The 26,482-nt window shown below is 47.2% G+C and overlaps 2 protein-coding genes across 2 annotated transcripts; both read left to right on the top strand.

Moving 5' to 3' along the window:
• The first annotated feature begins 4,533 nt into the window (after nucleotides 1–4,533).
• Nucleotides 4,534–7,973, top strand: LOC137914634 (14 kDa phosphohistidine phosphatase-like). The gene is made up of 3 exons (XM_068758150.1): nucleotides 4,534–4,837; nucleotides 7,285–7,412; nucleotides 7,497–7,973. Exons 1-3 carry the CDS (start codon nucleotides 4,762–4,764, stop codon nucleotides 7,587–7,589), a joined length of 297 nt encoding a protein of 98 aa, XP_068614251.1. The 5' UTR covers nucleotides 4,534–4,761; the 3' UTR covers nucleotides 7,590–7,973.
• A 10,740-nt stretch (nucleotides 7,974–18,713) lies between these two features.
• LOC137914627 (BLOC-2 complex member HPS3-like) lies at nucleotides 18,714–24,923 on the top strand. The gene is made up of 22 exons (XM_068758145.1): nucleotides 18,714–18,752; nucleotides 19,340–19,425; nucleotides 19,500–19,571; nucleotides 19,642–19,735; nucleotides 19,806–19,879; nucleotides 19,950–20,162; nucleotides 20,392–20,508; nucleotides 20,582–20,696; nucleotides 20,824–20,965; nucleotides 21,049–21,131; nucleotides 21,286–21,460; nucleotides 21,645–21,746; nucleotides 22,073–22,181; nucleotides 22,261–22,466; nucleotides 22,536–22,713; nucleotides 22,787–23,002; nucleotides 23,214–23,417; nucleotides 23,570–23,752; nucleotides 23,825–23,929; nucleotides 24,029–24,235; nucleotides 24,315–24,402; nucleotides 24,486–24,923. The coding sequence occupies exons 2-22, from the start codon at nucleotides 19,375–19,377 to the stop codon at nucleotides 24,611–24,613; spliced, it is 2,862 nt and encodes a 953-aa protein (XP_068614246.1). The 5' UTR covers nucleotides 18,714–18,752; nucleotides 19,340–19,374; the 3' UTR covers nucleotides 24,614–24,923.
• Nucleotides 24,924–26,482: the final 1,559 nt, after the last annotated feature.

The following is a 26,482-nucleotide window of genomic DNA, read 5'->3' as shown; positions in this document are numbered from 1 at the left end:
GGAGCTGCAGTTGGAACTGATCGATCGATAAGTTCAAGTCTCTTAACCTGAATGACTTTCATGCCTCACTTAACGAAGCAACGTTTCCAAACCTCCGGAGGACGGCACAGAATATGCTGTTGTTTGGCTCGACCTACGTGTGTGAGCAGACGTCCAGCGTCATGATCAATAAATCACGTTCTTTTAATGAAGTGCGCATTTACGCACAGCAGTGGAACAACAATGAGTGCAGCAGAAATGATTGAGATTTAGTATTTCGTGTTTTGATATGTTTTGAATGTTGAAAGTGATCATCTTTTTTCAATAAATGTTGATTTATTTACGTGTTCAAGTAAAATTTATTAAAAACAGATGCAATCACCAGGTTTGACAGATCACAATGTCATTGCTATTTTAATCTATTTACATTTCTCCTCACACCGTTGTGCCAAAATATGTGTAAATGCTGCATCTTGCATATTCATTGAGACAAACGTACTACCTGGATTAGGGCTATTTTGCACATTTGAAAGACGCAGTCCTTGGTACACACTGTTAGTAAATCGGGTTGTACATTTATCTGTGTGTTTACTGTGCTATGAGGTTTGCACACTACATGCAGCGCTTTAGTATATCTGGGCCAAACACTCATCCAAATGCTCCTGGCCCGGCCCCTCGGTCAAAATTTCAAACCCAATGTGGCCCGCATGTCAAAAAGTTTGCCCACCCCTGGGATAGGATGATGGTCTGGCTGAGTTTTCTCATTCAACAACCTGTAGTCAATGAATAACCGGAGAGTGCCATCCTTTTTCCTGACACACACTACAGGTGACGAGTAGGAAGAATATGACTTTTGAATCCAGCCTCTGGTTAACAAGTCCTGAATGTGAGCCTTAACTTCCTGACACAGATGTCGGGGTATTTCATTATGTGTTCTTTGAACCGGGACAGAGTCTTTTAAGTTAATGTCCATTTGTAAGGCAGTAACGCGGCCAGCATCCCACTCATCCCTGGCAAAGACATCACACTCCTCCCTCAGCACCTGCCGAACTCTGTGCTGCTGTTCTATGGAGAGGTGACTCAGGTCCATGGGCGGGTCCCAGGCCTCCTCCTGTACTACTCGACTTGGCTGTTCTACTAATGATGTGGACCTGCTGCCCAATGACTGAACCTCTGTAGACTTGCGCTCTAATGGATAGACCGCATCAATACTATGTACCCAGCCCAGCGTTGTCCGGCCCCATAGTGTGATGTCACAGTTCGTAGTATTTTCAACAGTTACTTCAATCCCTAAATTGGCTTGAGGGCATTGTATCAGCTGCTCTCTCACTTTGAGTCCTGTGGGCCATGGTGTCTCTGGATTAGGCTCCAGCAGGATGTGAGGCCCATTCAGCACCCCTTGTTGTAGATACCGTATTTTTTGGATTATACGTCGCTCCGGATTGTAGGTCGCACCAGCCAAAAAATGCATAATTAAGAAGAAAAAACCATATATAGGTCGCACTGGAGTATAAGTCGCATTTTTGGGGAAAATTTATTTGATAAAATCCAACACCAAACAACATATAGCACAAAGAACATGCTAACACGTTTACCAAAATATCAGGTTTTATTCAGAATCACGAAATCCAAGGAAATCTTCATCCTCGGTGTCACTTTTGAACAACTCCCCCAACTCGGCAGGTAGACAAGACGCCGCTTCCTCTTCTACGTCGCTTACATCAGACTCGTCGTCAGTTGCAGTTCCAATTATTCCAGCCTTTCTGAATCCCGACAGGATGGTTTCGGTTGTCACTGAAGCCCATGCTTTGTCGATCCATTCAATGACTTCCAGGAAAGTTGCATGGCGCATTCTCCCGGTTGCCGTGAAGCTGTGCTCTCCATCCGTCATCCACTGCTCCCACAGGTTACGCAAAACTGACTTAAAGCTCCTATTCACGGAGATATCAAGTGGCTGGAGTATTTTGGTTAAGCCTCCAGGGATGATGGCAGGTATGGAGTTGAAAATTTTTAATTTATTTTTTAACTGTGGTGTGATGTGCGCTCTCATGCTATCCATCACAAGCAGAGCTTTGCGTGCTCTAAAGAAGCCATCCGGTCGCTTATTATAACACTTTGTAAGCCACAAGTTCATCATTTCTTGATCAATCCACCCTTTCTCGTTCACGGCGACTGCAACTGAGGAGGATTGGATTTTTGGCATGGTTTTTCGTTTGAAAATGACCATCGGTGGCAGTTTTGATCCGTCTCCACAACATGCCAGCACCACTGTGAAGTGTGATCTCTCATGACCAGTTGTAACGATATTCAGACTTTTTTGCCCTTTCTCTGCAACACTTCGGCCCATGGGGATGTCAAAAGTGAGGGGGACCTCGTCCATGTTAATAATATGATCCGGTGTCACGTTGTGATCACTTACATGCTTTTCAATGAACGCGCGGAAACTGTCAACCTTGGCTTGGAAGTCCGCTGGCAGTTTTTGGGACAGTGTCGTCCTAGCTCTGATAGAGAGGCGTTTGCGCTGCAAGAAGCGGTAACACCAAGAAGGTCCTCCCGCAAAGCCGTTTATATTCACTTCCCTGGCAACCACCTGGGCGTGGAGACGCAACTGCACCGTTGACAAACCTCTCCCAGCAGCACGTTGTTCAGGCACCCATGCGTGAACTCGTTCCTCCAACTGTGGCCACCTAGCTTGTTGCCCGCGATTAGCTTTCTTTGTTTTCTTCATTTCAGTAAGCGTAACCTCCGCTTTTCGCCAGTCCCTTACAAGTTTTTCGCTCACTCCAAACTTTCTTTCTGCTGCTCGATTGCCGTTTTCGGCTCCATATTTCACTATCTGAAGCTTGTAAGCCGCGGAATATGACTTTCTTTTCGGCGCCGTTTTCAATCAGCCCTTCTAATTGGTGTTTTTAGATAACAGGTGTGACAGATAAATATGAACCTCCAGAAACCGCGACAGATTCTGACGGGTCACAGAGTTCCCTGTAACACCTGTTATAGAAATGTGTAGGCTACTGTCTCTGCGCTCACAGATTTTGTAAAAAAAAACATATATAAGTCGCTCCGATTTATAAGTCGCACCCCCGACCAAACTATGAAAAAAACCGCGACTTATAATCCGGAAAATACGGTAGTTACATTGCACTTGGATGGCTTTATTCTTTGGGACCGCGACTGGCTTTCTTCCCACTCGGGCAATGTAGGGGGTATTTTCAGATGCCGGTCTCCTCAAAACTGTTAACACCGCTCTCGCCGTCTTCTGGGTATTCCAGTGCTGAACAGAATCTCTGTATCATGTGACCCGCAGGGAAAAATCTTTCAGGGTCCTCGTTCGTCAACGCCAGCTCCTCGATTACATTAAATCCAATAATCGGACGTTCCAGTTCTGTAGAGGCGACAATTATTGGGACAATCACAGGCTTATCAGCAACTGTATTCTGAGACAGAGTGAATGCCACTTCAATCCAGCCTTGTGTAGGGTTTTACCAAACCCTCTTCCGGTTCTTGTTCTCCGTAGCGGGTGCGTATTCAATGAGGAGAATGTGGGTTAAGATGAAGACATTTATATAATTAACAGATCAGTACAAGTTAGTTCAGATATCAGCGCTGAGATTCCAACACAGCTCTCGTGCCCGCGCTTCATTGGAATGAAGACGCTTCCTGCTTCGTCCTCACGTCATTCTGTCCCCTGAAGGCGGGACTTTGCCCCAGCCAATCTAAGCCCATGTTTATCTGTGTTGTGTGATGTCACTGTTGTGATGCGTTCAATTGAAATCAGTCATTATAATAACAAACTAAACGTGGTGCGTCCCTGTTGTTCTGTCGGCATGTAAACACGTTGTGGAATCCCATCTAATATGGAAATTCCCTCCACTTGATAAGGGATCTGTGTGCCATTTGCTGCAGGTCCAGTCCTCCCTCCTCCAGTAACTCCTCCACAGGCCTCACCGCAGCATCAGGTAAGTACCTCCGCTTCCTCTCCGCTCCAGTAATGGATACTTGTGAGCCAGTGTCCGACAGCACTTTGGTGTCCACGTCATTCATGGTGGCTCGGACCAGACACCTCCTCCCCACCAGCTGAGCTGTTTGGTGTTGTTTACTAGTGAGGGGTGCTGTCGTGCAGAATAGATCTATTTCCTTTCCAGGATTGCCACTCTCAATCCTGTTGGTGGAGGCTGGCATGTTCCTGGGTACTCTGCGGCAACCGATAGCCCAGTGGTCTGCGCTCCCACATTTGTAACAGTGGTCGCATTTCCCCCGTGGATTCGTCTGCTGACACTGGAAGCACCGTCTGCTGGGGCGTGTTCTCTGTGATCTGTGGAAGTTACCGCCACTTTGTCCCCTGGGAGGCGATGCTGGCTGCTGCAGGCTCGACAGGCGTGCAGTGAGGTTCTGTATGGCCTCACATATAGCTTTATTTCCTTGATCCACTTTTTCCAATAATGTGTCACGTTTTTGAGGCTTTTCTTGACTCTTGGTACTCGTAGGGCTACTGTCATAACTACAGCTCTCTGAAGAAATTGTACTGGACTCATGACTCGCCGCCGACACCTTAACTCTGGATGTTATCGCCAGCTTACTCTTTCTCTCAGTCTCCATGTTGTAGGCAGCTGTCATTTTCTCCAGCAGGACTTTGTCTGCAACCCTTGGATTCTGTAAGTGTGGTTTTAAGTCCATGTGGATGGTGTCGTCCTGGAGTCCGGTAAGAATCGTTTGTAAAAACTGATTTTGAATAAGTTCTGGGCTGTATTTTAATCCAGTGTCTGCTCGTTCGGATGCAAAATGTGTTTGCTGCCTCAAGTCCATCGCTCGAACCAAAAACTGGACTGGAGTTTCTCTGGGCTCTTGTGCAACACGGGTGAGTAAGTGGTACAACTCAGTCGCATCTTTTTCAACAAAGTGAGTCCGAAGTATTTGTTTTAGTGCTTGCATTGACAGATCGTCCCCACTTTCCAAGTAGCTTCTTAGCTTTGTGCCAGGGATAATGGCCTGAATAACTGCATCAACAATTTCACCCTCTTCATATCCTTTCTTCATTGCTTTTGTAATTTGCCTGTCCAAACTTGCATATCCCAGCTTATCCTTTTGATCGTGTTCACCAATTTGACCACTAATCTTCAAGTCTTTTCTATACATCGGGTGCACAACAGTTCTTTCCGGCACATTCAGAGCAGCAGGCTCATAGCAGCAGCAGGCTCAGTCTTGGGTGCCGTGCCTTCCGTGGCCGCATGAGGGCGCTCTAGCGACGATTAGGGTAGATTATTCTAAATTTTAAGGTCTTTTTAAGGAGCTTAAGGCAGGGGTGGGCAAACTTTTTGACGTGCGGGCCACATTGGGTTTGAAATTTTGACAGAGGGGCCGGGCCAGAAGCATTTGGATGAGTGTTTGGCCCAGATATACTAAAGCGTTGTGTGTAGTGTGCAAACCTCAGCACAGTAAACACACAGATAAATGTACAACCCGATTTACTAACAGTGTGTACCAAGGACTGCGTCTTTCAAATGTGCAAAATAGCCTTTATCCAGGTAGTACGTTTGTCTCAATGAATATGCAAGATGCAGCATTTACACATATTTTGGCACAACAGTGTGAGGAGAAATGTAAATAGATTAAAATAGCAATGACACTGTGATCTGTCAAACCTGGTGATTGCATCTGTTTTTAATAAATTTCACTTGAAGGCGTAAAGTTAAATAAATCAACATTTATTGAAAAAAGATGATCACTTTCAACATTCAAAACATATCAAAACACGAAATACTAAATCTCAATCATTCCTGCTGCACTCATTGTTGTTCCACTGCTGTGCATAAATGCGCACTTCATTAAAAGACGCACGTAAATAGATTAAAATAGCACAACAGTGTGAGGAGAAATGTAAATAGATTAAAATAGCACAACAGTGTGAGGAGAAATGTAAAATGTAAATGTAAATAAGGGGACGGGAGTGATGCGTCAATTCTTTCTAGATCAGAGAAGCGACGGCAGACCTCGGCAGGAGCCTCCCGTTCTTGCGTTGATTGCTTGCTAGCGTAGTTTGCATCCTTCGTGGCAAAGTGCCGGCTGATATTATATTCTTTAAAAACCGCAACGGCTTCTTGGCATATCAGACATACAGCCGTAGATTGGATTTCGGTGAAAAAAAATCTTGTTGTCCACTCTTTATTAATCACTCGGCCCTCACCGTCTACTTTCCTTTTCTTTGGTCCGCTCATTTCTCCAGTGGGGTTCAGATAGCAATGGGGAAAAAGAAACGAAAGCAGAGTAACACACTACACGCCACCGGTGGTCAGTGCGCCATCTGCTGGTGAAACACGGGTATTGCGGGGACAAAATGAAAGTTATGATCTTGAATTTTTTGGTAATTGGACAAGTTTGGCGGGCCGTATTGAAAAGCATAACGGGCCGTGGTTTGCCCATGTCTGAGTTTAAGGTCTGATAGAGCCTCCAAATCACACAGAGTGGAATACGAAGAGAACAAATGGATCCATGCATGTAGATAGAATATATTAGCCTAATTAATATAAAGTCACCTTTGACACACATTCAGAGTTAAAAAGTGAGTTTAATGTATTTCTGAAACATGCACAAAATGATTTTTGTCATCCAATCCCCATCAGCTGTGGTACTTGGGTTAGTTTAGCGTTAGCACATCGCTGCCAACACTGTTGGTAGGATTTAACGGCAGCAGCTGCCGCCACATGCTCGAATGCAGGGCATTGATTGGGCCTTAGCATGATGGTTAGTTGTACTAATACTAGAATCAAGCCGTAATCAAATGAGATCAATTATAGATTTAAAAATCGATGTAAAGAAAACCAATACTTAATTCACAGCACTTCTAGCCAGTCACTTCCTGCTTGCACTGATAATGATAAAAGGCTGAATTGGGCCATATCATCCGCTAATAAGATGATCACCTCTCAGTGACCTCCACAAAAATCCGTATGCTGGTCTATGAACGTGTTTTCGTTCTTCCATGAGTTCATTCATTCCCAGCACATGGCCTGACACGCCATGAGCTTCAACAGAAACAGCAGGTGGAGGCAGCGCACGTGCACAAGCAGCTGTTTGCACCAAAAGCGTTGACACAGTTTTATTGTTAGATGCCAGTTCAACACGTTTACTGTATCAAAGCTGCGTTTACGTTTTCTTTAGCTCTAATTTCTAAAATCAAAGACATTTTTTTGTTTGTGTTATCTTAATCCAAATTATCTTGCTGTGTTTTTTTATTTATAGATTATATTTACACATAGAATAATGATAGTCCGATGTCACATTTTTTTATATTTATTTTTTTTACAGCCGATATCTATGACAAGGTTTCTGAGGAGCTGGAGAAGGGAGGCCTCCTGGACTGTGAGTGTGTCGGAGGAGGGAGGATCAAACACGACCCCCAGGCCAAGCAGATCCACGTTTATGGATACTCCATAGTGAGATAACTAAAGAGTACCGGTATTGATTTTTTTTTTTTATATTCCCCCACTAAGTAGACAGTAATGTGCTTTTATTTCCAGGGATTTGGGAGAGCAAACCACGTCACAGCTACCGAGAAACTAAAGGCTCAATATCCAGGCTATGAGGTCACCTGGGACAATGAGGGATACTGAACTGGACTTGGACCCGCCTCTGGCGAGCCCCTTTTCTCCTAGACTCGTATCACAGTATATGTACTTGTGAGAACACGGCCTTAAGGACTAGTCCTGACAAGCAGCGACATGAACTGATGAGAAAACACTCCCTTCCCTTTGGCTGTTGTTTTTCAGGCTGTAAAACAAATTCTTGATTACCTTGGATCTATAAATAAACAACTGGCAAAGCGACATGTCATCGCTCACGGGCTTGTTTTAGAGTCACGTGGCCTCGTGCATTTGACCTAATAAAGGATTTTTTGAGGCAAAGCATAAACAAGTTTAGTTTTTGTTTAATTATTAATGTACCCTGATGCCTACTTTACTCTGTGACAACTGCCGTTTGTTTTCCTGTCTGTGGCTGCTGAGCATCCTGTTAATGGTCTTTATTAAATATGGGTCAGTGAGTCCAAATGAATATGATGATCGTTAATGATTAACAGTAGGCGGACAAATTTCAGAATCAGTCCCTGGCCAGAATCGGGCGATTTGAAATGGATCCCAGTACAGCGGGTACGCTTCGGTGTGCTGCGATGGTTTACGCCTCATATGCTCTGGTTGACGGGTCTTGTGTTCTAAATCAATTGCAACATTTCCGTTTCGCTTCGAGGGATTTGAACACAAAAGAAGTAAAAAGTATCACCAACGAAACGACCGTCACTACCATTCAATCTCTTTCAGCCGAATGTAATCCAGTGCGTCGTTACCCTTCGGTTATAACCTGGGCAGGTATTCTACAATGGAGTTAAAAAAATGCTGCTGCAGGAAACTGCTGTTAAAGGATTTAAACAGATATGCTGCCAAAAAAAAGTCATGAATTAACATGCTGGCAGAAACTTAAGGAGCTGCACTCAAAACTGAAGAGGGACACCCTCAACGTAACATCCATCCATCTTCAACCACTTTATCCGGGGGGGTCGAGGGGGCAGCAGCCCAAGCAGGGAAGCCCAGACTTCCCTCTCCCCGGCCACTTCTTCCAGCTCTTCCGAGGGGGATCCCGATGCGTTCCCAGGCCAGCCGAGAGACATCGTCTCTCCAGCGTGTCCTCAGTCTGTCCCCGTGGTCTCCTCCCGGTGGAGGAGGCATCCTGAATCGATGCCCGAGCCACCTCATCTGGCTCCTCTCAATGCGGAGGAGCAGCGGCTCTACATATATATATGAATGTGTTAATAATAGAGCAACTCTTCAGTCTGCTTTATTGCTTAATGTCTGAATATTTGACCGGCCTTATGCTTTATGTTGTTATTTATTCTGCCAGAATGACTTCAATGCAACTGGAGACTTCCCAATCTTGAGCTGCTCTAAGTTACTGTAAGGAAGTAGCATCTGCATGAGGTGTTGTACAATACATTCCCATATATACTGGAGGAGGTTGTTTTATGATGGTTTGTTGCACTTGCATGCTGGGAGATTTTAAAGTCCGGGCGTTATCTGTTGTAGAAAGGGGTCAGAGTCAACCAGCAGACGCTCTAGGTTGCGTTGGAACCTTCAGATCGCTCGCGTTGAAGAGGAACAAAGATGTTGCAGCCGAGGCTCGCATCGGTTGTCCTGCTATTGACTCTACAGTTCGGTAAGAGGACCTCCGGCCGGCGGCAGCCATCAAGGGAGAGCTTGTAGCGACAGAACAGCTGGCCGGGTTTAACACAGCTGCTGATGTTGGTTCACAGTTAAATCATAATTCACTTGAGTAATGTAACTATTATTCTCAATGACGATAGGAAGAAATAAAAAGAAACAATCCTAGCCGATCTCATCTGGATCGGATCCAGAATGGAGTCAGTATAAAAAAAGATTTCATTTTATTCCATTTATGGATTCAAAAATCAGTTAAAAATACACATCGACTCTGATTCACGTTTACTCTTCATGGTTGGAGTATAAAGACACCAAGAACGTTCTAGAACCTTTTGATGCTGATCCAGATCACCATGTGGACGGTGTAGATCCAGTTAGGATGGGAACGAGCTGCTCGGCGGAGGTCTGTGCTGTCTGAGCGCTTTCCTCGTTATTATTGTAATCAGAATGAATCACGTGCGGCAGCGGTTCCGCTCCTCGCCGCTCCGGTCCGGGATTTCAGACCTGATGACGGAGACCGCTTCACCGGATTGGTCCTCCCACAGATCGCTCCGCGAGGTCAGACACACTTTTTGAACAACACAAACAAATAAACCCATTCTGACGCACGCGCACACAAACACGAACGCGCTTTAAACTATTAGACGTCAAAGTCAGCATTTACAAACGTAAACAATCAACTCTGCCCGGTGGAACTTCCTGTTCCGGTGTAGTAGTTCAGGGGTTCCCCGGACCTACTTCTCCTGTTGTCGCTGACAGGCGGTGCTTCGGTCGCTCCTAAACATGGCCTCCATGATGGAGCGGCCGCTTCAACTTTCATTTTTCGCTAATGTTTCGTCGGGAAGCTTTATCGTGCCAGCCTTGTGAAACGGATGTGAGATCGGTTTAAGTTGTCTGGAAAGCTGGAGAGGAAAAAGCGGATCGCATCGAACCATTTTCTCACTTTTCTCTCGGCGCTGCTGCGCGCTAGTTTCCCGGTTTTGTGGCAGCGCCCTCCGTTAACTTGACGCGAGTTGTTAACATTTAAAGTGGGGCGGCGAATAAGTGCCCAGAAGCTGCCCTGGTTTCTCATGCGCGCTAACAGCTAGCCCTCTAGCTAACGCTAATGCTAACAGAAGTGGTCTAACTGGGCGGTCTGTGGAAGCTAACTGCTAATAGCTAGCTATTGCTACTATCGGGGTGTGAGTTGAGAACCGGCGCGTTGAATCTACACTCGTCTTTTGGTGGTTGTCTCACGAAAGTGTTGCTTTTGGGATTCGACCCATTTAGCTGCTCCGGTAAGTTGCTCAGCTAAATGCTAACGTGCTGTGTAGCGCCGCTGCTGCTGATGGCTTCTGACAGAAGGACCCAGGCGGTTAAGCCTCCGACGCCTCCTCGCCGTTTGATCTTCTGCCGAGTTCCGCGTCGTTCGGACCCGCTGATGACGAACTCGGGCTCGGGTCGTGCGCGTTGCTAAGCTAGCCTGTTAGCGTTGCGCTCTGGCGGCTGGAGTCCAACTTGTCTGTTCCGGAACAGAATTATTCAAACCATCTGAAGTTCATCAGCTGTTTAATTCAAATAAATATTAATTAGCAGGTTTAGTATTAACATAACAAAGTGTTTATTTCCTATGTTCAACATGTTTTCGTGGGTGGGAGGAACCCGGAGACCCCGGAGAGAACCCACGCAGACACGGGGAGAACATGCCAATGACTCTGTGATGAACTGGCGGCTCGTCCAGGGTGTAGCCGCCTCTAATGGTTTCATCATCGAGCCGAGACTTTGACAGCCCATTAGGATCCAGCAGAACCACCAGAGAACTGCAAGTAGTTATTACAGATACAGAACAATATAGTAGACGAGACGATAATAGCAACCTTTAAATGTTTTATTCAATTCATTTGTGTTTCGTGAATTTGTGACGCGATCACGTGGAAACGACAGAACCCAACTTGACCCACAAGAGCAAGCACTTTGGCAACGGAGGCAAGGAAAAACTGCCCTTTAACAGGCAGAAACCTTGGACAGAACCTAGGCTCATGGGGACGGCCATCTGTCTGACCGGCTGGGTTGGGAGAGAGAGAGAGAATGGCAGGTCGGAGGAGAGTCAAAAACAAGGACTCATCTGTAGTCAGTCCGGTATCGGTGCCCTGGCGACTTGATCAGGGTGCACCCCGCCTCTCACCCATAGCCAGCTGTCATAGGCGCTGCAACACCTACGACCTGCAAGCCGGGGAAGCGGGCGTTCACGCCACGAACGTCTCATCAGGACTTGGATGGCTCTTCGGAGCTCTTGGACCTGCGAAAGAGGCCACAAACAGACCGAATGACCCAAACAAATGGGTTTGGTCTCCTTGTTTTCTCCAGACATCTGATCAGGGTGTCGATGACGATCTTATAAATTCCCGCCCTCTTTCCCATCATGTTTATGCAAACTGTCCATTGGTTGCCCATCAGTTTGCATAACTTCTTAAGGACACGTCTGGCGAGCTTGTCGACCTGCTTCGTGTCCATCTCCAGAGTGATGGACGACTCCTGGATACTGGAGACGAGCACACTCGTCATCATCTCCTTGATCTCCATCATGTCCGTTACAGGAATCTTCTTGCCCTGGAAGATCCTTGCGAGAAGCACCGTGATGATCCAGCGACACTGCTTCTCCAAGCCTTCCGGCGACGATGCAGTTTGGACATCACTCCTGTCTTCTTGACCACAGACCCTTGCAGTGGGGAGGTCTCCCTCTTCCACAGCTACCAAAGGCACCCCTTCCATGATGGCAGGGGCCTCTGGTAGCGCTGGAAGAATTTCCTTTTCGCCTTCTGTGGGTTCACAGACGATGTTGTCCTTATCGACGGCGTTGTTTATGGTCGATTCTGAAGGGATCAGATCTCCCATCATGGAGTCCTCGGTCTCGGATCCTTCCGGAGAGACGAGGTCCTTCGCTGCCGACTCTTCCTCTTTCAACCAGCAAAGAAATTTGCGACTCTTTTGAGCAAATCTCTGCAGTAGCTTTCTGAAGTGCCGCATTATGGAGATCTGCCCACTTGTGATTGTAGCTTCTTTGGGGCTCCTGCTTAAGGTCTTTATCACCTCTCTAGACACCAGACGTGATATCTCGTATGGGGCCAACATCTCAACCACCTCTGGAACGCCCATTGTCGAGGCAAGGACCGGTGGAAGGACTTCATCCAGCGCTTCTTGGACTTTCTCTAAATCAACAAGAAGGCTGTTCCCTAACGTTTTTGATGTCAGGGGGGAAGTGATTTTCTGAGTCACTGAGTCAGCCACTACTTTAATTATATCGGCACCCATATCCAGAAGACGTGCTTCTGTCTTCTTATCAGCGGTCCCTGACTGCAGGGCGTCCCACTCTTTGTTGGACAGTTTTCCAAGAAATTCTTGGAAAACCTCACCGAGAAGGGACGAAGTTTTTTCTGGGAGGACCAGACTCCTCGCTCTTGCTGGGAGATCCAGACTCGTAACTTTTGCTGGGAGGAGCAGACTTGTCGTTTTTCCTGGGAGGACCCGACCCGTGTCCTTGGAGGGCCGTACGGGTGCTTGCATCTCTTTGTTGTACATACTTGAGTGTTGAGAAATATACTGAGAGGATTGCTTGTATAAATAGGTTCCCACTCAATGACTTCAAAGACATAGACATCAAAGTTCAATACGTACATCAAAGACAGTTGTATGACAAGCTACATCAAAGGCACAGTAACGCAGTATGGCAGCAATTTCATCAGTGACGTGATGCCGTCACATTAAGCGATATCGGCGTACCCCTGACTTAATTTAGCATCATACCAAAGAAATCTACGTCTTCACGGTTAAATATGAATGAATGTTATAATAATAAATTCATTTAACATGCTGATCAAAATGTCTGTATCAATTCTAATGTTGCAAAGGCTGCTGGGAAATATCAGCCGTCTTCGTCCTTCCCTTTTTCTTGTAAGACGAGTCGGCCTTGTCTCGTCTGCAGCCGCCAGGGTCACTCGTGTTTCTGGATCCTATCCCAGCTGACGAGGGGTGGGGCACACCCCGGACGCGTCGCCAGCACGTTTGCTCACACCCACAGAACATACAAACTGTAGCGATAGGAATCGAACCCCGAACCTTGCTGATGTGAGGAGACTGTGCTACCCGCTGCACCTGGTTTCATGATATCTGAAACGTCAATGAATGATCAGCTCTGATCTATATTTAATAATCAATCAGTGATGGTGATGATGAATATATTTATTAGATAGCATGTTAGAGTCCACGTACAGTCAAACACCCTTGCGGTCTTGGTTCTGTTGAAAGTCCTTTGTACATAAATCATCGACATTTAACAATACAAATAAAATAAAAATAAATTACACCACAGACGCAAAATAACAAATTAAAAAGAATAATAAAATAATTCTGTCCCGGACTCTTGAACATTTCGTAACTGATAACTTGCACTGTTCTCTTTGCACTGCGCGATTACGGTAGTTTTACTGCTGCTAATATAATATAATAATATATCTGTGTATCCACTCTTGCTGCTGCTGTTTTGTGATGTGTCTGTACTTCTATGTTTTTTGTGTATTCGTCATTACTGTTACATGTAGCACGACTTCACCGAGAAACATTCCTAGTCTGTGAACCTTCACTGACAATGGCAATAAACACCTGGTTCTGATTCTGATTCTGTTTCTGTTCCTGTTCCTGCCCCCCTGAAAGGTGTATTTTTAGGGCCATTTTGAATGAGGCCAAAGAGGTGCATGTTTTGAGGGCAGGAGTCACAGTTCCACCCTTGGGGGAACACGGCCCAAATAGGTAATCTCTTCTTTGCTCGAGATTACTGTATTATTGACTGTGACCTTGAGGCGTTTTTACGAGCTGCTACCCGAAATTAATGCATTTCTTCATTCAAAAGACAAAACGGTCCCAGAGCTGATCGACCCAGAGTGGAAATGGCACCTCACATTTTTAACAGACATGACAGAAATGCTGAACAGCCTTAACCTGCAGCTACAAGGCCAGGGGAAACTCATTTGCAACATGTATTCCCACGTAAAAGCATTCGAGGTGAAACTGGTGCGGCTTTTGGAACAAGTGAAAAAGCACAACTTCATCCATCTCCCTGTCACACAGAGCTTCTCTGCAGATAACCCAGCCGTCCCGTTCCCAGCTGAAAGGTGTGTGCGAGCACTGGAAATGCTGAAGGAGGAGTTTGGTGTGCGATTCCGTGAACTTCATGTTAATGCAAAAGAAATCCGTCTTTTCCAGAAACCCTTTGTTGCCGATATTGATGAAGCCCAGCCTTCTTATCAGTTTGAGTTAGCCGAGTTACAGAACTGTGATGTTCTCAAAGACGCATTTAATCCCAACAGTCTCATTGACTTCTATGCTGTCCTCCCAAATGACACGTACCCTAACGTAAAGAAACACGCTATGAAACAATCTATTTAGATTAGTGCCTGACTGTTAAACGTGTATAAAGTGTGGTGAGGGGTTTTACAGCCTTAAAACATTTATGTACATGTATAATAATTATAAAATAATAAAGATGACTACATTCTGGATTTCACTTGTTGCGGGTTGTTTTTAGAACGTAACCCCCCAAAATGAGGAACTACTGTATTATGATTGCTTGTTTTGTACCGTAACTGTCCAAAGCTGAATTTAGTGTTTTTACATCAGGCACCTTGGGCAGCTAAGGGGTCCTTGGGGAAATGAATGTTCCGTTATAAACAACGCCCGAGTTCGTTCTGTCTGCGTTTTTGAAGACGGTGGGTCGGAAACTAGCCGTTAACGATATTTTCCAAAACTGAAGAACCGGTTTATGGAATTTGGACATCTTGACCGGGATCCTCTTTACAAACCGGGATATATTTTAACGTTCAAAATTTACTGAACTGCGTGTGATGCGTCTTTAATGCCGCATCGCGTCATCACAGTTTAACCGGGCGATAGCTAGCTTAACTGGATAGCTGCTCTGTTAGCATTCATATTGAATTTGACATTGAACTTAGCCGTTAGCTTTGCGCTAACGCTGTTAGCGTCTTTTTTTCCAATCATTCTTTGCACATTCGATTATATAAACTATACCATTGCACTGCTAAATATCTGGTATATCTCCGATTGGTTTATTTGATCAGAACTAGGTGTTATTTGCCCAACACTAAAACGAAGCCGAGATTCGTTCTGTCACTGACGTCATATCCGGGTCGATGTCTTTCAGTGGGATAAATGCTAGTCCGCTAAAATGCTAGTCACAAGAACGGTTCTTTGTTCTCAGTGGGATGACGCAATGTGTGTTTGTAACTTTTAAATATTTCATTGGGGTCGGATTTCTCTATTATCTATTATGTTTAAAAATCTCAATTTTGTGTCATGAACACTTTAAAGAACAAATTCTACTTTTAGGCTTTGAGATTATATTTAGACAAAAGACGATTCCTTATATAATAGGTTTAAAAGACAGTGATGTCATTAGTATTTCTTATTTTCCGGTTATATTGCATATATTTATGTATATTTCTGCTTTCCATGACATTTATTTTTGCATTGGTATTCCTGTTCTTTAAATGATATTTGTAGGTTCTAGAGGAATAAAGGGAGGCGATTCTCCATTTCTATTGATTTTAAATTAACGGTACAATCAGCTGTAGCAGAAGATAACAGGGAATCATTTGTTTCGTCTGCAGGTATTTCAGCTGAACTGGATGCCTTTTTAAAAAGCGACCAAAGATTGCCTGTAAAGAACCGAGTGAACAAAACGGAGTGAAGATCGATCATCAGCGAAGACTGCGAGATATCACCTGGAGACCCGGAATGAAATCACCCAGAATAAGTATGTATGTTTGTCCTCGCATGCTTGCTTCATCACAGCGGCGTCCAATTCCTTCAATCTGTCCTCCAGATTGTCCACAGCAACATGTCTGTAAGGAGGAGGAGGAGGAGGTTCCTGCTGATCAGCAGCTCTGGAAGGAGGAGATGAACTCCAGTATTGTCAAAGAGGAGCCAGAGCCTCCACGCGTGAAAGAGGAGCAGGAAGAAATCCCCACCAGTCAGGAGAGAGAGCGGCTTGGACTGAAGCAGGAGACTGGAACCTTCATGTTGAGTCCGACTCGTGGAGAAAAAGACCACAGCAAAGATCAGACTCTGTTCCTGAAACCTGATGAAGATGCAGATGAAGAGTCTGGAGTTCTCATGCCAGTTATTACCTCTGTGGTAGGAGCAGCAGACATTGACCAGCTGCTGTTCTCGAACAGCTGTCATGCATCTGGAAGCCATGATAACAGAAGAGAAACAGGTCAAGAGGATGTTGAATGTGATCCCACACTTCAAACCCACAGCAGAAAGACCAGGAAAGGGAGACCACATGTTTGCACAACATGCAGCAAAGCTTTCACAAGAAATAGTGACTGTCTAAAACACACGAGAACCCACACAGGTGAGAAGCCTTATAATTGTAAAACATGTGGGAAACATTTCAGACATAGTGGTAAATTGACAGTCCACATGAGAACCCACGCAGGTGAGAAGCCTTATAATTGTAAAGCATGTGGGAAACATTTTAGAGGAAGTGGTGCATTGACACGCCACATGAGAACCCACACAGGTGAGAAGCCTTATAATTGTAAAACATGTGGGAAACATTTTAGAGAAAGTGGTAAATTGACACGCCACATGAGAACCCACACAGGTGAGAAGCCTTATAATTGTAAAACATGTGGGAAACATTTCAGAGAAAGTGGTAGCTTGGCACTCCACATGAGAACCCACACAGGTGAGAAGCATTAAATTAGATCAACGTGGGAATCATTTCAGAAGATCTGCCCACGCTATTTTCTTCTAAAAATAGCAAATTACTATTACTTTCAGATCTATTGAACATGCCAGATTGAAATATTTCTTCAGAGCTCAGTTGAAAATGTTTATTATCAGATTAAAGGGTTAAGTCCAAAGTGCCACCTCGGAATTACTTGTTGTTTCGTTTGACAAACAGTTCATAACTCAAAAGTTCTGATTATAGTCTGTCGACTTCCTCACATCTCAGCTTTGTTTCATTATTAATGGCATTTCTTTGGGTTTTAAAGTGCTGCTCAGACACAAGAGGCAATCTGATGACGGCTCTTTTAAAGAAGCAACAAAATGATCATTTAGCTGCCGCCTTAAATGACATTAAACAGATAATATATGTCACTTTAACTGTAAAATTAAACCTAAACCCTCATAACGATCACATTTATTACCAAATAACTTTCTCGTGCTGGATTATTTCTGGTCGTTCCATCACAAGACTCAAGACTCCCATTATTTTGTTTGCCTGGATGTGCTTTTTAGAAGCGAAGAATATGAATGCACAAAAAACAAAGTAAAAAAAAAAAGAGCAAATAAAGTGTTTAATTGAAGAAAAAGTACCTCTGATGTTAAAGAGAGCTAAAAATAATTTGTGGCGATAATTAGATTGTCCTGGATAAAAGTCGTTGTGACTCCAATCTTCAGAGGATCAGAGATCAGTCGGCGTTTTGCTAATACCCCATCAGCGCACTAGTTGCCCCCTGGGGCTGCTCAGAGTGTGTGTTGTTGCTGTTCACGCTGTGTTCGTGTGTTCACCCGCCGGCTCAGCCGCTCTCTTCACCTTCAACGTCTGCTCCCTCGTTCATCACAATAGAAGCCGGAGTCAGAACCCGATGTTTTATTTTTGTTTATTTTTTGTAAACTTGTAAATAAAAAAATAATAAAAAAAACTTGTTGTGAACTGTGTATTTGGAGAATTCTCAGGGAAATTGGAAATTAAGGTGGAGCCAAACAAAGTCCACTCTGCCACCGTGCACACAGCTGGCCACGCCCACCCCTAATGGCGGGATGACGGCCTACTTTTAAAGTGGCAGCCCAGGCTTAGGGCGGAACCGTGACAGCGTGCTTCCGCTCTGTGATTTTCACAATAAAATGCCAGCCGTGCAAAATGCCCCTGCAACACAAGCTCTACTAACAGACGGCGACTGTCTGGTGCCGCAAAGAAAACGGAACATAAGAAGATCCAGACACAAGTGAACAAGTTACTTACAACAAAAAACACGAAACACGACCTGGGCGCGCAAACCAGCTGCAGTCAGCACGGGCAAGGCGAGTAAAAAAAAAAAAAAAAAAAAAGTCTTTTTTTTTTTTTTATTATCTGAGCACGAGCCATGTGCGATCATCAAAAGAGCCATAGGTTCCCGACCCCTGATCTAGGGGAAGGGGTACCTGGGAGGGGAGTGTTTTCATGACTGAATTTTTAACTTGGTGCAGAAAATATATATCAAATAAATCAAACTGTTATTTTAATACAACAGTTCAGATATAGCAGAGTGTTGTTTTAGAGTGAAATGAGAACCGAATCGACCCTAAATTAAGCGACATGAACTTTCCTTGGATCGATCCGTGGAAACTCCTGCCCTCGTGTGGAATGTCTCAGTAAGACGTGATCTTGTGCTAGAATTTGAACCAATGAAAATCCGCCAGTGGGCGGGACTTTAGCTGACAGAACGCTTCCTGTTTCACAGCGTCCGATCAATAAAACAACGGAAACAGCCGAGTAGGAGGAGAAACGGAATCGGTCTGCTGGTATGTTGTCTTAAATAAATGTTTATTCTCTCATTAGATCGATTAGATCGATTAGATCGATTAGATAGAGCCATTGGAATCGCAAATACTTCCATCTGAACTGGAATGAATCGCGCTGCCGTCGCTCACAAGACCTGCATGTGATATCGATTAGTGCGTCGCTGCGCCGCCAGCAGGATGGGGCGCAGACATGTTTGAATAATAATAATAATAATAACAACAACAATAATAATAATAATAATAATAATAATAATAATAATAATAACAATAATAATAACAATAATAATAATAATAATAATAACAATAATACTAACAATAATAATAATAATAACAATAATAATAATAATAATAACAATAATAATAATAATAATAACAATAATAATAATAATAACAATAATAATAATAACAATAATAATAATAATAATAACACTGCGGGTTTTAGTGATTCTGTAAAAGTTTAACTGACATTAAGGGAAGTTCATTCAAATCAATAATCGATTATCTGTAAGGGCAGCGTTGTTCTTCCTGCTCAGTGAACACTTTTCATGTCATTTGGGAAAACCCAAATATGTTAATGACGTCATCAGCCCTGCTGGGTGAAGCTGAAGGGTCCTGCCTGAACATGGTGCACGTGTACAACTGCCACCCGTTCTCCTCACAGCACATCGTGCAGGTGAGTGGAAGGTGCTGATTCAGACCATGCCCCCCCCCCCATCGAGTCTTACCCCCCCCCCCCCTGCGGTTCAGGTGGAGCAGGAGCCTGGGCTCGTCTGCTGTGGAGGCGGGGCGCTGTTCGTCGTGGCAACCGGAGGATGCAAGGTCATCTTATTCTGAAATGTAGCGTTGCCGCGGCGACCCTGTTGTGACGCGATGTGTCGGACTCTCGAAGGTGGAGGCCTACGACCTGGAGCAGGGGAGCTGCCCGCTCATCTGCCGCTTCGCCACCATGGGCGCCGTGGCGAGCATTCAGCACAGCAAGATGGGTCAGAATGAGCACAAATCGCATCAACACAGGTCATCACCTGGGTAACGCCCCCCCCCCCCCCCATCCAGGAGATTACCTCGTCACCATCGAGGAGAAGAACAGCGCCACCTACCTGAGGGTTTACACTAACTGGCGCCACCAGGTACGCTTTCTCCCGTTTACGTGACGTCATCTGGGATCGCTTAGACATGTCTGCCTGGCTTTCTGTTCAGGCAGAGGAGCGGGCCCGGGTCGGGGTGCGCTTGTTAGGCCACCTGCTGCGGGGCGGGTCCATGCGGGGCGGAGCCCAGATGGAGATCATCGAGATCCCTCTGTCGGAGCGCCCCGTCGCCGTGGCGTGCTGCGCCGTCACGGGAGACCTTCTGGTCGGGTGTGGCAACACCCTGGTTCTGTTTACTCTGAGGAGACAGAACCAGAACAGCCTGGTAAGGACCCAGAGCGCCGACCAGAACCAGCACAGCCTGGTAAGGACCCAGGGCTCCGACCAGAACCAGCACAGCCTGGTAAGGACCCAGAGCGCCGACCAGAACCAGCACAGCCTGGTAAGGACCCAGAGCGCCGACCAGAACCAGCACAGCCTGGTAAGGACCCAGGGCGCCGAACCGCGGCCTCAGCTTGAAACGACCAAATGTTTCTTTCTCCTAAACCCTACAGATCCTCCAGGGCGCCGGGCCCGGCGCTCACCAGAACCCCGGTCCGAGTCAGACCGTCTCCATCCTGGATTTCGAACGCTCGGTTATCCTGCATCTGTCAGAGCTCACGCCGAAGCAGGTACTTCCTATTTGCTGTCTGACGGCTGAAATTGAAAGCCCGTCGTCATCCCTCTGCGTCCTCCGCCCACCAGGTGGCGCTGTGTGACAGCTACGTGGCCATGCAGACGGAGCTGGAGGTGCTGGTTCTGAAACTCGAGGCGTCATCCGAGCCCGAAGTCCAGGAAGAATCGCCCGACATAAATCAAGGTTGGTCTCAAACCACCTTCGTCGGATCCCGGTTTCTATTGGACGCTGCGACAGTTTCACCTCCTGTGCGTGTGTGCGTGTGTGCGTGTGTGCGTGTGTGCGTGTGCGTGCGCGGCGCATCATGTAGACGACCAGCCTGATTTCCTGGTCCTCCCGCGGCACCAGGAGTTGCTCGGGGATCGAGCTAAAGACTGCGGCGTCCACGTGAGCGTTGAGAGGACCGGGCTGGAGGACGGGGGACGGTCCTCGGTGTCTTACGTCCTCTTTAGGTGCGTCCACGCCAGCGAGACGTCCTCCTCCTCGTGGCGAGCCCCCTTTTCTCAGCCCAGCTGTTTTCTCTTCCGTCCTGCAGGAGTTTGACCCCGGACTCGTCCCCGGGCGGCGTTGCCGAGGAGATTCTGCTCCAGTCCCTTCAGCTTCGTCCGCTCTTCACCCGTCAGTAGCGGCGCTAACGCTAACGCTAACCTTTGATGCCTCTAATGTCTTCTCCAGCTTCGCTGTTTGCAGGACGTTACGATCCTTACTGCTGACTAGCGGCGTTGCACGTGAACGATTGAACCGACGCGGCGGCTGCTTGTCCCCCCCCCAGGACACCAGTCGGCACCCCCGGACGGCCCGGCCTGCGTCTTCTGCTTCTTCTCCCTGCCCTCCTCCGGTTATCTGTACAGCCTGAAGGGTTGTGTCGAGCGCCTGTCGGTCTATCAGTACCCAGAGCGGGTGCTGGCGGCGGCGTTGACCGACCAGCTTCTGCACGTCATCACCAGGTAGGTGCGCGTTCTGTCCTCCGTCCAGCAGGGGGAGCGACGCGGCGTAGCCCGCAGCCTTCTGTTGTAATCACGCCGCTTTTACGCGGGCTTTCTGGTAAAGAGTCACGCTTTGTGCAACGCCGGGCGGGGCTACACACATTTACACACCTGCTCACTGTGTGTGTGTGTGTCGTTATTTTAGTGAGTTCAGAGAGCACAATGTGCTGACTGGCATTTTCCAGGCGGTGGGAATCGATCCCACAACCACACCGGCTCTGGGGAGCCTTCTATCACGCCCCCTCCTGTAAGACGAACCCTAAGCCCCGCCCCCCCCTTCCCCTCCAATTGTCTGTTGCCTCTTCAAGGCCAAGCTGCAACACCAGGACACTAAATAAAATAAAAACACACAGAAAGGTTTTCTGGCTTGTGATTGGCTCTCCCTGCCTTCACTGCGTGGATGTACAGCTTGGTCTGAAAGGGAAACTCGCCCGACAGTAACCTGCCTGATCCCTCGGTGTGTGAGTGTGTGTGTGTGTGCGTGTGTAATAATCTAACTTTGTGTGCATTTTAAATGATGTATCTGCTCCTCCCTTCTTCTGATCGCACTTCCTGCTTCCCTTTTGCCATCAGGAGCAGGAAGTGGGCGAGCCCCCCCCCCAGAGGAAGCAGCGCAGCGGGACACGGATGGAACCTCTACGTGATCGACACCGTCCCGCCCCTCACGCTTTACAGAGAGCTGGTAACGCTCTGCACGCTCTTTAGCGTCTTCGTTTATGACTCTTATTATTTTCTCGTGGCTGTCTTCGGGGGGGCCTCAGGTTGAATACAGCCGGCGGTACGTGGCGACGACCCCCCAGGCCCAAAGCCTCCGACACCTCCTCAGTGAAGCGCACCTCCTCCTCCGCGCCGCCGCGCTCCAGCAGCAGAACCGGGAGGGCGGAGCGGCCGAGGGGACGGCCGGCGGCCGGGAGCTGGACGACGCCTTCAGACAGAACTGTGCTCAGCTGGGAGACAGTTTCAGCAGGTCAGAGGTCACATCAGGATCCCAATCCTCTTTGATGTGAAGCGACTGAAAGGCTGATTCTGCTCTCAGGGCGTGTCAGAAGGACTGCCACCTTGCTCTGCCGTATTACAGGATGTCCGGCCTGTCCGTCGAGGAGGTCGTCTCCAGGAACCGCCCACTTCCCAGCAGCCCTCGCTCCCACGGCCCCGGCTTCCTGTTCTACCTGAAGCACCACCTGCTGGAGGAAACGGCGCCGAGGCTGAGTCAGGTGACGCACCAACCGCGTGGACAGAAGCAATCTGAAGCCAGAGACCAATCAGAGAGAACGATCTCGTTTCCAGGAAGCAGCCGACGAGGTCGTAGCGATCTTCAGCCAATCGGAGCCCTCGCAGCTGGTCGGTGTGTGTGTCGGCCCCGCCATGGCGAACATGAGTCCTGCCCGGACGCTGCAGGCCTTACGGCGTGCGGAGGCTACAGCTGGCGTGTCCGTGGCAACCATGATGCTGCTCCTGGACGAGCTGCCGCAGTTCACACAGCTGATGGAAAGACACGCGGAGGTTAGATTAGCGTGTGTGTGTGTGTGTGTGAGCATTGTGTGCGTGTGTGTGTGAGCGTGTGTGAGCGTGCTTTTTATAGAAACGTATGAAACTGCGTGTGTGTGCGCGCGCGTGCGTGTGTGTGTGTGCGTGTTTTTGTGTGTGTGAGCGTGTGTGTGCGTGTGTGTGTGTGTGTGTGTGCATGTGTGTGTGTGTGTGTGTGTGTGTTCAGATGCTGCTGTTGTACGGCTTCATGGAGGAGCCGAGGCTGTTGCTGCACGGCGGCGGCGGCGGCGGAGGCCAACACGGACACGCCCGTCCCACGGCGCTGGCTCGCCAGCTGGTTAACTCCCAACCCGGGCTGCTGGTGGCCGCCATGGTGGCGTTACACGCCAGCGGCGGCGTCCAGCTGCAACAAGCCGATCACGTGTTCAAGGTGTGCGATTCACAAACCCGCTGGCGGTCCCACGGCCAGCGGGCGCCGGGTCTGAGAGCGTTCCCGTCATGTGTGTGCGTGTGTGTGCGTGTGTGTGTGTGTGCGTGTGTGTGCATGTGTGCATGTGTGTGTGTGTGCGTGCGTGCGTGTAGGCGCTGGGCTGCGAGCGCTGCCTCCAGGTGGATTTCTGGGAGGCGATACTCATGGCCTCCTCACAGGAAGATGTCGTTCAGGAACTTCTGTTCAGGGTGGCGTCCGTCTACATCGACCGGCTGACGGACGCGCGCCCGGACCCTCCGCGGGGGCGCGGCCCGCTGAAGAGCGCCGACATTCTGGTAGCTGAACGGTTTGATTTAGCGCCCTCGCCCCCTCTGTCGGCCATGTTGAGACGTTTGTGTGCGTTTCAGATCAACTCGTGCTGCCATTACGGCGCTCTTTACCCGTGGCTGACTGTTCTCAATCCCGCTCGCACGTCCAACGCCCAACACCAGGAGGCGCCACACAAACTCCAGGTCTGTACAAACATGGAGGAAGGGCGATACAAAGACGTGCTAAAGAAGCTCTGGAAATGAGCGGGGACGTTTTCGTGACGTCTCTGTCCGCGTCTCCAGTCCCTGCTGTGTGGACCGTCCCTGTCTGTGGGCGCCGTCTCGCCCCTGCTGGACGGCCTGCCGGAGGAGACCTCCTGGGGGTTCAGCCTGCACCTGCTCCGCGCCACCAGAAGGGGGCAGTACGACAGCTGCATTGAAAAGCTGCTGGACCGATGTCCTCAGGCCATCATCGCCTACGGCAACCATCATTTCCAAGACGAAGACAAGGTCAGCGGCGGCGTCCCGCCCCCGCGCCGTGGACCTTCTCACGCTGCATCGCCCCCCCCCCCTTGTCTCACCTGTGCAGGTGTTGTGGTGGACGAAGCTGCTCCCTGAGCTCTGCAACAGGACGAGAGCGGCAGCGGATAACGGCATCCTATTGGCTGCTCTCAAAGGTAGACGTGACCCTCTGTGTTTAAACCCCGCCCCCCGATTTTAAACGCTCGTGGATTTTTTATTTCCACCCTCGTCCCGATAGAGACGGTGGTTGTGGTTGCCATGGAGATGAGCCCAGCCGAGTTCCTTGAGCTGATCCCGGATGACGGCGCCGCCTCGTACTTCCTGCCTCACCTGTTGACATGTTGCCAGAGACACCTGCTGACCTGAAGCAGAGGAACCGCTGCCCCGGATCAATCGATCGGCTCACCGATCGGCTCCGAAGGACCTGAACGGACGTCGCTGAGATTGTTGAAAAGTGTCCAATAAGAGTTTTAAAATAAGCGAACTGTGAAAGTAGAATATCTGACAGCGGGACGGTCCGTCGCATCCGTCTTTCATCCAGTGAGCTCAGTATTGATCATATCACTCGTGGTTTCCATGACAACCCGATACTGTTGTTCTACAAAATGACCGAGATGACAAACAGTGATTTTAGATTGTGATTGGATTTTCTCTGCTCGCAGGAACTTGACGTTACCTGAACAATTCAGTTTTGGTTGTCTGTAAACAGGATTAAATTATTTCACTCTTAAATCTATTTAGTAAACTTAATATTTCATATCTCTTTATCAAGTCGATTTGCATCATGTGACTCTGACCTAGTTCCTTGCAGCGTTATAAACTTCTGGCAGCAGACTTGCTTTGCGTAATAACGCCGTAATAACGCCGCCGCAGACTGACGTTGCTTCTGCGTTCTGGATTTCACTTGTTGCGGGTTATTTTTAGAACGTAACCCCCCAAAATGAGGGACTACTGTATTATGATTGCTTGTTTTGTACCGTAACTGTCCAACGCTGAATTTAGTGTTTTTACATCAGGCACCTTGGGCAGCTAAGGGGTCCTTGGGGAAATGAATGTTCCGTTATAACAACGCCCGAGTTCGTTCTGTTGGGTTTTTGAAGACGGTGGGTCGGAGACTAGCCGTTAACGATATTTTCCAAAACTGAAGAACCGGTTTATGGAATTTGGACATCTTGACCGGGATCCTCTTTACAAACCGGGATATATTTTAACGTTCAAAATTTACTGAACTGCGTGTGATGCGTCTTTAATGCCGCATCGCGTCATCACAGTTTAACCGGGCGATAGCTAGCTTAACTGGATAGCAGCTGCTCTGTTAGCATTCATATTGAATTTGACATTGAACTTAGCCGTTAGCTTCGCGCTAACGCTATTAGCGTCTTTTTTTCCAATCATTCTTTGCACATTCGATTATATAAACTATACCATTGCACTGCTAAATATCTGGTATATCTCCGATTGGTTTATTTGATCAGAACTAGGTGTTATTTGCCCAACACTAAAACGAAGCCGAGATTCGTTCTGTCACTGACGTCATATCCGGGTCGATGTCTTTCAGTGGGATAAATGCTAGTCCGCTAAAATGCTAGTCACAAGAACGGTTCTTTGTTCTCAGTGGGATGACGCAATGTGTGTTTGTAACTTTTAAATATTTCATTGGGGTCGGATTTCTCTATTATCTATTATGTTTAAAAATCTCAATTTTGCGTCATGAACACTTTAAAGAACAAATTCTACTTTTAGGCTTTGAGATTATATTTAGACAAAAGACGATTCCTTATATAATAGGTTCAAAAGACAGTGATGTCATTAGTATTTCGTATTTTCCGGTTATATTGCATACATTTATGTATATTTCTGCTTTCCATGACATTTATTTTTGCATTGGTATTCCTGTTCTTTAAATGATATTTGTAGTTTCTAGAGGAATAAAGGGAGGCGATTCTCCATTTCTATTGATTTTAAATTAACGGTACAATCAGCTGTAGCAGAAGATAACAGGGAATCATTTGTTTCGTCTGCAGGTATTTCAGCTGAACAGGATGCCTTTTTAAAAAGCGACCAAAGATTGCCTGTAAAGAATCGAGTGAACAAAACGGAGTGAAGATCGATCATCAGCGAAGACTGCGAGATATCACCTGGAGACCCGGAATGAAATCACCCAGAATAAGTATGTATGTTTGTCCTCGCATGCTTGCTTCATCACAGCAGCGTCCAATTCCTTCAATCTGTCCT

This window comes from Brachionichthys hirsutus, unplaced genomic scaffold (genome assembly GCF_040956055.1).
Source record: "Brachionichthys hirsutus isolate HB-005 unplaced genomic scaffold, CSIRO-AGI_Bhir_v1 contig_447, whole genome shotgun sequence".
In the NCBI taxonomy this organism is placed as follows: Eukaryota; Metazoa; Chordata; class Actinopteri; order Lophiiformes; family Brachionichthyidae; genus Brachionichthys; species Brachionichthys hirsutus.
This window is presented reverse-complemented; position numbering and strand designations above follow the sequence as displayed.